Below are 12,454 nucleotides of genomic sequence, written 5' to 3'. Positions count from 1 at the left end.
TGCAAACAACCAGGAAAATCGGTATCAGTCAGTAACCTCAAGAAAAGAATTTATTGCAACTAAATAACCAGTGTCGATTCAAAGTCACTGTTATGTCTTTATCACCCATACATAGTGGGGGATGGAAAAGAACACACTCAGCATTAGCATAAAGACCCACCTTGCATTTGTATGAGTACACAAATTCCACAACATGTACTGGCACGCAGCTCAAGGTCTCCTCTCTAACAGCTCAATTATTTTGTACTGTGCAGAAGCAGGTTCTGCTGATGAGAAGACAAGCATCCAAGCTTTTGGTACCAGCCCCTTCCCTGCGCTGAGCAAGAACACTCTCATGCTGTTGTTATTTGACCAACTCAAGGGCTGTGTTTCCAACCAGTAGCTGCCCCTATTACTAAGACTTTCAAAAAAGCTTACAGAGTAATAATAAGTAGATAAATAAGAGACAGTACCTCTTCTTCTGCCTCAGTTGCAATGATCTGAATCTTCAGTTATTAAAGAAAAGTAAAACCACTGTTTGTATTTGAACAGAAGCACTATCCTGAGCCATTCTTGAAAAGCAAGCTCTAATTATCTCCTTGGCAGTGGGGGGAACAGGCACCAAGATCGCATACTATTTTAAGTGTAAAAAAGGTATAAAATTTTGACAAGTTAACAAGTAAGCATTTCATTAATCCATGAAAACACTTTATTACAAGTCAGTGTAGTTGAATTATAGCTACCCTACATGTAACTTAATTCTGAGGTAAACAAACTAACCTAGTAGTAAGTAGACAGTTTAGAATGTAAAATGTTGCATTTCTTTTATTTTAAAAAATGTATTTTGTGAAATTAAAAATTCACTAGCTGTCAGACAGCTTCAAAAAATTCTAACACAGTAAACTTCAGAACTGTTGTTCCCACATGATATCATCTTTTTTCAGTGTTGACTGAAGTTTCTGCACATTTTTTAGCAGCTGAAGAGAACTTCTGCTTTTCTGCCCAGGACAAGATTTAGACGTAATTTCCCTTACAGTGACTGCAGGCTCCTTTGATTCCTTTTGGTCATCATACTTTAGTTTTACATGAGCTGCCCCTTGCTTCAATTTCTGAGTTTTTCTCTTTAATTTCTGCATCTAGGAAGAAAGATTACCAATTAGAATGTTACATACTCGGAAGATCTACAGCTGTAGATCTTACTGGACTTCTACCAAACTCCAAACTAATGTTGTCTAAGGGACATTAAAGTAAAAAGTTAAAATCTACTAATCTTGCACTCAGTTGCCTGGCTGTAACAGAAAGCACTACAGAAAACTGACCTCGCCCACACAGAAAGCATTACAGAAAACTGACCTCACCCACACGCAATAGGTTGTTGAACCCCAACACTCCCTAAGGTAAAAATGCTTGCTTGAGAGAGACAGAATATCATCTGTTATCAATTTATATTTACAACTATCTTTTTCCATTTCAGATTGTACTACCCTAACCCCAACAAACCTATAAAAATGTATACTGTTTATTATTGGTTACTGTATCTAAGCATTTTACTTTGAAGCCTCATAACAAAATTGGAAAACAGAATAAATAGGGTTGATTGCTAAAGAATGTGTTTTAAATGTCAAATAATTAGTCTTGACTTGCACTTGGCTTGAAAAGGTCACTCCCAAAGATAAAATTAGGTTGGAAGCATTCCATATGCCAATTTAGGCTCTAAGTCCATTTCTAAAAATAATTAACTTTAATTGCATTCTAGAACATATTATTAACTGTAAAACACAGAGATGACCACAGCATTTTTAGTGTGGCTGATTCTAAAAGCAGAAATATGCATCAGAAATATTAAGATTGGTCTGTAAAAAATACAAATAGAAATGTCTGTGTGCAAAAGCACCAGAAAAAACGATACAGGCCAAGGGTTACAGGATTGATAACCAGGGCATGACGGACAGTAATCAAACAAACACAAAAAATGTGCTATTTACATCATGACCCTAAGGCGTGTGCTCTGATAAGGCTGTACCAGAGCACAGATGACTTGCCAGCAGATCTGCACCCTGATAATAGGCAAGGATGACAACAAGGTTGCACCACATTGTACGTGCTATTCCTCTTCTCATCATCCCAAAATGAAGGCAGACTGTAGACATAAAGATAGGCAAAAGGAAGAAACAAAGGTGCAGCTGTTGTCCATTGTCTAAGGTTCCTGGTGGATGAAGTCAGCAAGACTCTGAGGCAAGGAATAACACCATAATTGTTGTCTCCTCAAGAATGTAAGAGATTTATCCAAAAAATTGTTGACATTGCTACGAGAGGCAGTGAGAACTCAACAATCAATGTCCTTTGCCCATACTGCTAACATGCAAGTCTACTTTTTTAGACAATTCTACTTTGACATAAGCACCCTTGTGCTTGCAATTACATGGACAATAAAAGGTTTGAGTGAGTAAAATCTATCAAAGAATGAACGTTAATAAAATTAGTCAGATTTAAATTAACTATCACCTCCCCCTTTCATAAGGTCTCACACTGAGTTTTGTTTTGTTTCCTGTATAAGCAAAGTTCTTAGGTGAGTCTATCCTGAAACATATGATGGAGGAACAGGAAACTACCAGACAGAACTATGGATTGTGGTTTTTATCATATGTTCCAAACCAAGTTGCTACAAAAGGCTGTTCATCCGCAGAAGAGTGATTTTATATGGGCACGTATGAAAAGTTGCAATCTATGGCTCTAAAACAAATACTGACAGAATGTGTACAGATTAAACAAAACTGAAAGGCTTGTCTGGCTATGACTTTGGAGAAGCTGCGGTCAACAGACTATTTGGTTAATAAAAAGCTTCAATATTTCAGTAATCTAAAGACATTTAGTCCAGTCTGTACAGGAATTATAGCTTCCTTCTCATTCCCCAGAGGGACAGGACACAGGAATGAAATCTCAACAGTTTGTTTTAACGCAGTGAGCAGAAGGGACAGACTGAGCAACCCAGCTCTGCATTGCAGAACTGCCACAGGGCAGGAAGTTTTCGCACTAGCATGGATACCTAGCCGCCAGCTGTAAGCACTTTTTCTCGACGAAAAGAAGGAATTGGAGAGACAAGAACGGCGAGCTAGCACCCTAGTTATAATCACCCATACTGGAACATCCTGGCTTAAGCATTCCAGTGACGTTCTTGTTAATGACAACAGGAGGCAGAGTTGTGGCAGCCTTCAACCAGAGTGTGACTAGCTAGAGTTTACATCTTATTCTTACGGTAGCCTGATGTTTTTTCAGCTTGGATATTTGTTCTCCTTTAATCTCCATTTGTTTTACAAGGCAATCCAGCTCCCGTTCTAGATGTTCACGAACTCTGGAGTCTTGAGTCTCCTGTACTTGCTTCAGAAGTTCTTGATGCTTACTATTAAAAACAAGAACAGCACACTAATTATACATTATATAGTGTCCTGATTTTTCTAGGATTTCTTCCAACATTTTCAGTGTATTGCAGGAGTTGCTAGTCATTCTGTCCAGAGTACAGCAATTTAGCACTATTTACCGCCTCACACAATACATGTTAATCTGGCATACATTCACACTAGAAAAGAAAAAGTTTGTCCAGTGGGTCTGATTTTCTCATTCCAAATTTGTAGCTGATGTGCATCTTATTCCATCCCCTTTGCCGCAATCATAACAACTACATGTGTAATAGTGTGCAAAATGAGAATTTGGAAATGTGAACAGCAGCTGTGCAGCATGGTATTCTCACCTCCTGCCCAATTTCATGCAGACTTTGAAAGCTTAGTGTAATACAGGAAAGTATTGTTTAAACTAGTACATTCAATTTATAGTTTTTCTGACAGATAATTCAAATTAAAATATTCTACTCCAAAAGATTTGCAGTGAGGTATGCTAGTTAATCAAATTAACCAGCTTAATTAAAAGAAATTGTGTAGATTTACTTGATACCTAGATAGCTGAATAATCAAAAATAGAGCACCTCTCTTAGATAAATAATCTCTTTACAAAGGTCATGGCTTCTTTTCTGACTTCTGAATAACTGCTGCTCCTTGATAGTTTAATTGAAACAACTGGTTGTTGTTATTAAAAAAAAAAAAAAAGCCTGTCCTTGAATTGCCATGAGTAAGCCAAAGCTTTTTGAAGAGATTGGTTGCCAGTTTAAATTTTGCCACATCAAGGATTTCAAACCAGTGTCAACATCCTAACTGGTTTAACCAACACATCCTCCTCTGTTGAAACCACAGCTCATCATGTTGACATGTCTACTATGACCAGCTACATAGCTTTGGCCCACAAGTCTACAAGCTTGCACTAATGGGAAGGTGCCTAAGAACACGACAAGTTGTAATCCACATTTCCTTGCATAGCTAGTAAGATACATACACTCCCATCTAATGCGTTAGCTTCTTCCACACCCTGCCCATTTTCTGGCAGGAGACAGTGACTCTTTCACAACCCCGTTACAGGACTGGCAAGTTCTCCTGCTATCAACAAGGCAAGGGTATGAATGTCAGACTGTCTCAGCACAAAGACCCATCAGGTAGGCGCATAAGGAGAGTGAGGACAAAATAATAGGCTAGATGTTGTGACAGGACTATTCCTGCCACAGCTGTACTAACCTATTCTACCACCCAGGCTGACTGCCTGCTGCTGGCCTGCTCAACATTAACAGCAGCCTTGCAGCCTTCTCCAGGAGAACATTCTTGGTCTGCTCTGTAGATCTCAGAATAAGTTTAAAATTTCTAAAAAACACAGGCCTGAAAGATTTTTCATTTCCTCCAGCTGTTACTTCAGTAGTAGCTCGGTTAAGTACAGGATGTGGAAGCAGAAAAATCCAGCTGAAGAGTGTATTGCTTGTTAAGAAGAACAGTTAAACACCAGGATCGAAAGAATTTTTTGAATGAGAAAAATCCCACCAGTGGTAGGACTTGCCTGCTCAGGCCATTCTGTCAACAAGTAGTCCTACACTTAAAACAGGCTAGGTTCAGTTATAGCACATGTGTAGCTTCACAGGGCTACCACTGAAGTCACTTTCACTCGTAACACTAGGAATGAGTACTCACAAGCCCATTTGGTCCAGCTCATCTTGTATGGCCAACAGAAGGTCCGTAAGACTTCCAGTGGCAGTAGGTGATGTGGAACAAAAGGATACAGATTTTGAAAATACACTGCGTCCTGAAATCCCAGATGTAGCTCCTCCTCGGCTTTGTGATGAGATATGTGGACTGCGATGCTTCATAATATGCAACACACTTTGTACGTTTGCACTAACAGAATGGCTGGAACTGACAGACTTAAAGCAGAATCATTAAGTGATTTATAGAAGTGATTAACAGTTACAGTAAAGAGACTTATTCAAACTGTAGATGCAGATTTAGTGAGAATATACAGTTTCACTCACCTTCCCAGCCACAAAAGGTAGCTCACCAGCCTTTACATGCAGTTGTGAAATGTGCATTTTCTTCATTGTAGGATTTCTCTGCCATAAGATAGACATGAAAAGTAAGACAAGAAATTTCAATCTGTTGACCCAATAGCACAATCTTAAACTTTTTTTTTTTTTTAGTAAGTAAACTTCAAATAAACAAGCAGTGAAATGCATCATCTTAGTTTCCCTCTGGTTTAAAAAAATAATTTCTCTCCTGTATGTGGAAGGGATTAGCACTTTCCAACAGCTGAGACAAGTAAATTTTATTCCAGATGCATTTAGCAGATAGTTTGACAAATATGTTGACATTAAAGAAATCGAACATAGCTTACTTAAGTTTGCAAAACCATGGTTGCAAAATTTGGACTGACCTGTAATATGCGTTGCAAAATGCATTCTCTCGATTTCAGCAATCCCCCCAAAACACACCATCTTAAGATGCCTAGATAAAATTGCTTTGGAAACTGTTTTTGCCAGATAAACTGAAAGGCAGCTAAGACAGGACATGGGGGATGGCAGTAAGACTGTAACAGAGGTTGCTGTCATGCTGGTAAGTGAAAAGTTTTCCAGAGAGGTGCTACCAGCTCTAGTCCAGTTTTAATTAACAAAGGTGGGGGGGGAAGAGGTATTCAGCATTGTTCTTTACTTCAGAAATGGAGTAAAGTGCAGCAGACAAAGCAAGTGCCTCTTACATCGCTTTTCACAAATACCTATCTTTGTGCAAGTCAGATGCTATCAGCAACAGTATGCTAATAAAAACTTCCATATTACCTTCTTAGTTTTTTTCTTCTTCCTGTTTTCCTTTTTAGGTTCATTTTGAGATGTTATTGAAGACATCAAAATTTGGTTTATCTCAAATCTTGTTTGAAGCTGTAGGAATAAGTAAAAAAGAAAACAACCACTTAATGTAATCTTAGAAGTATGAAATCACATGGTCTAATTAATTCCCTCTTTCATGCATGGATGAGAACCAATTAAGGGCACTATTAACTGTCCTGCTTGGAAGGCATAAGCTACACTTAAAAACTGAACAGGTTACTGGGATGGCAAGGTACCAGGCAGACCTTGCAGCTCTGCCTTAGAAGTCCTCACTTTCATATTCAGCTGCAGCAGCATATTTTTCCACTGTGCAACTAGCAACTGAGATAAGACAATCCTGCTGCATGCTGGGGATCTGATTATAAAATCCAAAGAATATGAACATTTGGATTTTACAATCTGAGGGCAGAGAGAACTGAGCCTGTATGTGTAACACTGAGGTCAAACCTGCTGGACAATCCTCGGATTGCTCTGCAGTTCAAAGTCGGTATAAAGGCCCATGATGAACAGGATAATAGCCATTCGCAGTTAAACATAGGACAAGGACTTTGTTTTGGCATGTGTTACAGTTCCAGCTAAACCATGCTGAAGGTCCACCATGAAAGTGAGATTATTCTGGTTTTTCTGTCATCAAAAGGAAGAGAACCGCCCCACACCCTGTGTTTCCCGACCCAGATCCAACAGACCTAAATCAATCCTGCAGTGAACTGAGATGGTACCAACACTAGTATAGGACTCAGTTTACTACACCTAAATCTTTTCTTGAGCAAATGTTTATATTACTGCTAAAGTCAGAGATCTGCTGTGGAAAAGTCATTCGTAACTATGTTTCTCAGAAGATAAAATCTCCGTACAAGGCCGCCTGCTCTGCAGTGGCAAGCAGTTTAAGCAAGAAAGCCAAAAACCTGCAAGTTTTCAACGGTGTCATTCTGCTGGATTCTGGAGGTGGTCAGATACCTGGGCTACTATCTGCATGTTATTTCAAGCTTCATGGACTGATGAAAGCCATCATCCTTGGATGAGGTATAAAAACTGACAGCAGTGATGAATTATTTTAAGCCGCCAGCTTCGCTTATGGCTAGGTTCTTTCAATATTATTCTTCAGCTCTGCATCTCCCCACTCTGCCCCAGCAGAATGCTGCCACAACTGCTCTCTTTCACAATGTCTGCTACTTCTCAGTGAAGTGTGGTTTAGAATATTACTACTTTGCCCCTTTAACAAAAGGTTTCTTTGATTTTGCTCTTTGGCAAATATTCCTCTCTCAGATGGACAGTGGCCCAAAGAACTGACTAACGGCTTCACGAATAATGAATTCAAGCTCTCACTTAACAATGTAACAGTATCCCTGATTAAAGACTTTTCCAAGTATAGTCCAGTATATTAGATTTCAGCAGATCTTAACAAAAAGAGGAAAACAAACCAAATAACTAACCTTAGTTGGTATAAGTTTTCTTATATGTCCACCTTCCAGTTACTGTAAATTAAGGTTGTCTGATTTAGTTTCAAATTCTCTAGAAACTCGTTTTCTACCCAGATCACTTATAGCAGCTTTGAGACTGATGAACTGTATCATTAACACAAAACCAAGTAGGATCTTCCTTGACTGAGATATGCAACATACCTGGCAAGCTTTCTACTATGCAGCTTATAACTGGTCTAGGTAGTATTCCAGGATTTCTCCCTGGGTAATAAACATGTGGAGTTTAAATGTAATTAAAAAAAAAAAAAAAAAGGGTATTTTGGACAGAGAGAATGCTTTCTTCAGCAATAAAAAATAAGATAAAATAAAACTTCTTCAGTCTACCTCAGCAGTTTTGTCTTGTATTAGCTTACGCTGATGCTCTTCTTTACAAAGCTTTTCTTCTAAGTGTTTGATCTTGTCCTGAATTTGAAGGCAAGAATGATTAGTCACACTTCAGTTTGCCATGCTGAATCACAAGTCTGAAGTAGCTTGCAATTGTAATCTGGGATAAAACAGGACTGTAGGAATTTTTAAAGCCCAGATTGAAAAAAAGACTTATGCAGATGAAGCCAAGGTGGCATTCAGTCAGGTATGCTTTATGCTTTAACAGAAACTTTTGCAAAACTTAAAACTATTAACAGTATGCCATACAAATTATATCAAATGAATGACTTTCAGACTGTCATTCCATGCATGCTTACTTCTGCAATTCTCTGAGTAGCAGTAAGTTTAAGACACTCTTTTTCTAGCACTTCAAGCTTTTCAAGTTTTGTATGCAGTTCCAACCGGTTCTGCTCTTCCTCTTGCTGAAGCTGGGCCTGGAAAAAAGTAAGCAACAGCAGAGTTGGCAGCTGACTGAAATTGTTTCAGACTCAAAAAACAAACACACTGCAGTAAAGGTGTTTAGCTAGTTTAAATATCCTACTTTTTAAATTGCAAAGTGATGAAAAATACCGGGCGGACAAAGAAGACTTAAGTTTCCAGCAGCCTTTTTGGCTACCAAATGTGCAAGTATTAGCATGGTTTTGCTCATTAGGAGTTCCACCTAGGGAGTCTTTTCATACAATTCATTGTACGGTTGTCATCAGCCAGTCAGACAGTAAATTGCTTCCGTTTGCTCCCACCCTGAGTAGAGTTGAGGAAGAATGATGACCATGATAAAGTTCAGATCTTACACATTTCTATACTTTTAAACGATATCACTACTTTGTTAGTATGCTAAAAGGCTTCACCTGTTGTTCTAAACCCATCTTTTTCAGTTCTGCACTGGAAACCATTTTCCTCATGTAATCCAGCTGTTTCTCCAGCAGGGAGCAGCGGGATTGTGCTGCATTTAACTGCACACATACATCTACAGAGAGAAACAAAGACATTCAGTACAGCAATGGGAGTTACACATTTAGCCAGTCTGTCAAATCACTGAGGAATCCTCTATCTTCAAAACACGCAAGAAAAGTTTTGTTAGTCTGAACAAGTCATGTGGCTAAAATATATTTTATATGTAAGACATGAGAATCAAAATGTTTTTCCAGAGATAGTCCCTAATATGAATTCCAAAGGTGTGAGTACTGCAGTTACTTTGATTTACATCAGCAGATATCTAACCAGAATCTGGTTTCTTCCCTTTTCCTCACTTTTCTCAAGTTAGCAGTATTATACATGTAAGCAGCTGCTTGCTTATTGTAGGAGTTAAACATACCATCTGAAATATGCTTATTCTTTAAAATAGCTTTATGGGTTATGCAATACTCGGTTAATAAATGTAAAAACAAGATCTCAACTTGATTCATGATTATCAGGTTCCTGCCCCTCCCCAACTCTGAAGCAAAAAAGAAGAAAGAGGGGGTGCATTAATTAGCAGTTTCTCAAAACAAACACTCCCTGGATTATGCAGTCTTGGAGTTGCTGTGGCTACACCTTATCACTCAAGAGAAATACCTTTCCTCTGTTGCATCAGTTCTTGATGTGCTATGTCCTTTTTGTAGGATTCATGCTCTAAGGCCTTCTTATACTCAGCAGCTGCTATGGAGAGGCTGGACAGATTATCCTCAGCCTGTGACTTCTCCAACTCTAGACGGTGGATCTTTTCTTGAAGAGTTTTCAGAGCTGCCACCACAGCTAGCAAACAATGCAACAGTTACACCTTAAGTAACAGTTCCTATTATCATTGTTATTATTATTTTTACAAAACACTTCAAATGGCAAAATACTATGTAAATTTTCTTCCTACGGTCACCCCTAAAATGAATGATACTCCCCAGCAGTACACTAACACAACTCAGAACATACCTGGGAGAAAATGGATAGGTTTACTGCATAACTGAGGTATAAAGCACAGGTCCTATAAGCAGAGCTATTTTCCCTCCAAATGGTAGCAAGCACAAAGAAATCCTGGCAAATTAAGTATAACAAACCCTGGGACTTCAGTTTACACGGAAGCATGGAACACAGGTATCCAAGATAGGTCTTGGTGCAACTGGTGTAGACAGATTAAAAAGAAAAGGACATAGGGTAGGGGGGAAATTAGACACAAAGGGACATTGTAGTAGAGGATGCATTTTAAAAACTTTATCGTTTCAAAAGGGAATGATTCAATGTTTAGTTTCTTGTATTGAATTATTTTTTGTTTAAACCATAGAAACAATTCTGCAAGATTTTGCTTTTAGCCTCAAATCAATATGGGTCAAAATTATGCCAAAAATAAAAGTTGCAATTTCAGCTACAAAGAGAAGTCTGCTAGCTCTCCAAAATGTACACATATCTGTGGAAGCCTTCATAGTTTCTCTTTACCAATTCTCTCAGTAGACGAATACCCAGCAAATATTGCTGGCTCCATAACTACTCTCACCAGGTTCCCCATTAGATTTATAAATCAATCAATCAATCAGATACCAGAAAGCAGAAAGATAAAGTGATTCCATTTCTCCCATCTTTCTACTGGCATGTCAAACATTTTCTTACTTAAGCACTTAGCTGCATAACACTAAACTCAACATTTTAATCCAAAAAACTCAAACTCTGTATGACAAGGTTATTACAGAAGTCACAGATTCATGATATGGGGAAAAAAGTGAAAGAACAATGGTCTCACACAGACACACACACACATGCGCTAATGTCTGTGCAATATTGCAAAGTCATCCATGATAGTAAACCCAAGTATGGTATCCTTGTGATTCACTGACCTCTCCAGAAATGCTAAGCCACCAAGCATTTGTCCTGTGAGCTCCAAAGAGTAATCACTCACTAACACACAGGACAACCATAGGGGGCCCATATTTCACACAGACAAATAATTGGTAACTTTCCTGAGACTCCCAAGGAATCATACCACACAAAAAAACTCAGAAGTGATTTTAAGCCAGAGGGAGTTGAATCGCACCATGCAAAGCCAATTTCAAGTCAAGGTACCATACTAATGATATTTTTTAATGTAGTCATGAACTGCTTCTACTGAGTTTGAAGCATTCTCCTTTGCTTTTAGAGGAAGTCTGACGATTTTAAGTTAAACAATCTTCAAAGCTAAAGTTTATAAGGATGTTAGAAGACTTGAAGCAGTTTCCATTCCAGACGTGTGACTTCAGGGAGACTACTCCCTCAGGACACATATACATCCTGTCTCAATGTCAGTCTGATAATCACAGTAAGTCATTGAACTGAGCAAAACAGAACAGGGAGTTTGCTCAAGAGATTTCACATGGAACAACTGTGATCCAAAAAGATCATTTCAAGGACATATTTTGCCTTTACCTTGGTTATTGGGGATAGAGGGTCTGTCACCACCAACAGCTGCCAAATTCTTTGATTGTCTATAAGCAAAGGCTGCAGGAAGCATCTTATCTGGTGGCTGAAGAAAGCTTCCTATGAAACTGTTGTTTGATTCAGAATCCATAGCCTGTAAAAAGAGAGCTATTTAATGCCATTAGCTCTGTAATGGACTATGTAACAGTTTTCAAACTATATCACTGGGCAGTCCCTGGCTCTGTTTATATAAAACCAGATCCAGTGCACCAAAATAATAATTAAAAAAAACCCTCCACATCCCCAGATGAATCCTGTATTTTAATGCAATTCTAAAACAATGACTTTCATAACACTAAACATAGCTCTCCTCAAACACACAAAATTTTCTAAGATTTTTCTTGGTGCTTTCTAAAAACTTATGATGTTTTTTGTCCTTTTAAAAGCAAAGGATTATCAACATTTCATATTATGTATTTTACAGACTTCAATGTCTGCCTCTCAGTGCTCCCTGCAGAGCAAGCATTCCAAGTTTTACAGCCTGTTTTCATTGGCAGCCTCCTTAGTGCTCTAACACCTACCTTTTTACATATGGCTTTATTACACAATAAAGACCCAGTTCTCCACATTTAGTGTTGAGATAACAAAAGGATATTTAACATGCAACATCCCCAGCATTCTCCCTGTCATTAAGTGTATGTATTAAGTCCTGTTTCCCCACTCCTTTTCTCCCCCACACTTTCATATTCTTTATCAGAAACACATCTGAAGACAGTTTACACCCTGTCAAATAGTGATTTTCCTTAATACTCAAGACATGCACAGTGAAACTTGCAAAAAGTGCTTTAGTCTCATATAACCTCTAGTAGAGCAGACCCTTAAAAGATCAGCCCATATGCACTCTATGACAAGTCATTCAAGCCTCATCTGGTTGTTTACATTGGGAATGCTAAGACAACCAAGCACGGGCTACAGGTCATCTGAAGGAAAAAGGTGGAAAAGGTACTAACATTACAGAGGTCTT

At 38.5% G+C, this 12,454-nt stretch overlaps 1 protein-coding gene across 1 annotated transcript; it reads right to left on the bottom strand.

Annotated features, from left to right (window-relative positions):
* Nucleotides 1–884: 884 nt before the first annotated feature.
* CEP57L1 (centrosomal protein 57 like 1) lies at nt 885–11,581 on the bottom strand (the record flags this gene model as incomplete). Its single annotated transcript, XM_081998520.1, has 10 exons — nt 885–1,115; nt 3,235–3,379; nt 5,043–5,272; nt 5,381–5,458; nt 6,179–6,277; nt 8,032–8,109; nt 8,391–8,507; nt 8,922–9,040; nt 9,628–9,807; nt 11,440–11,581. 10 exons carry the CDS (start codon nt 11,579–11,581, stop codon nt 885–887), a joined length of 1,419 nt encoding a protein of 472 aa, XP_081854646.1.
* Nucleotides 11,582–12,454: the final 873 nt, after the last annotated feature.

Source organism: Phaethon aethereus (genome assembly GCF_964289735.1).
Source record: "Phaethon aethereus genome assembly, chromosome: 3".
In the NCBI taxonomy this organism is placed as follows: Eukaryota; Metazoa; Chordata; class Aves; order Phaethontiformes; family Phaethontidae; genus Phaethon; species Phaethon aethereus.
This window is presented reverse-complemented; position numbering and strand designations above follow the sequence as displayed.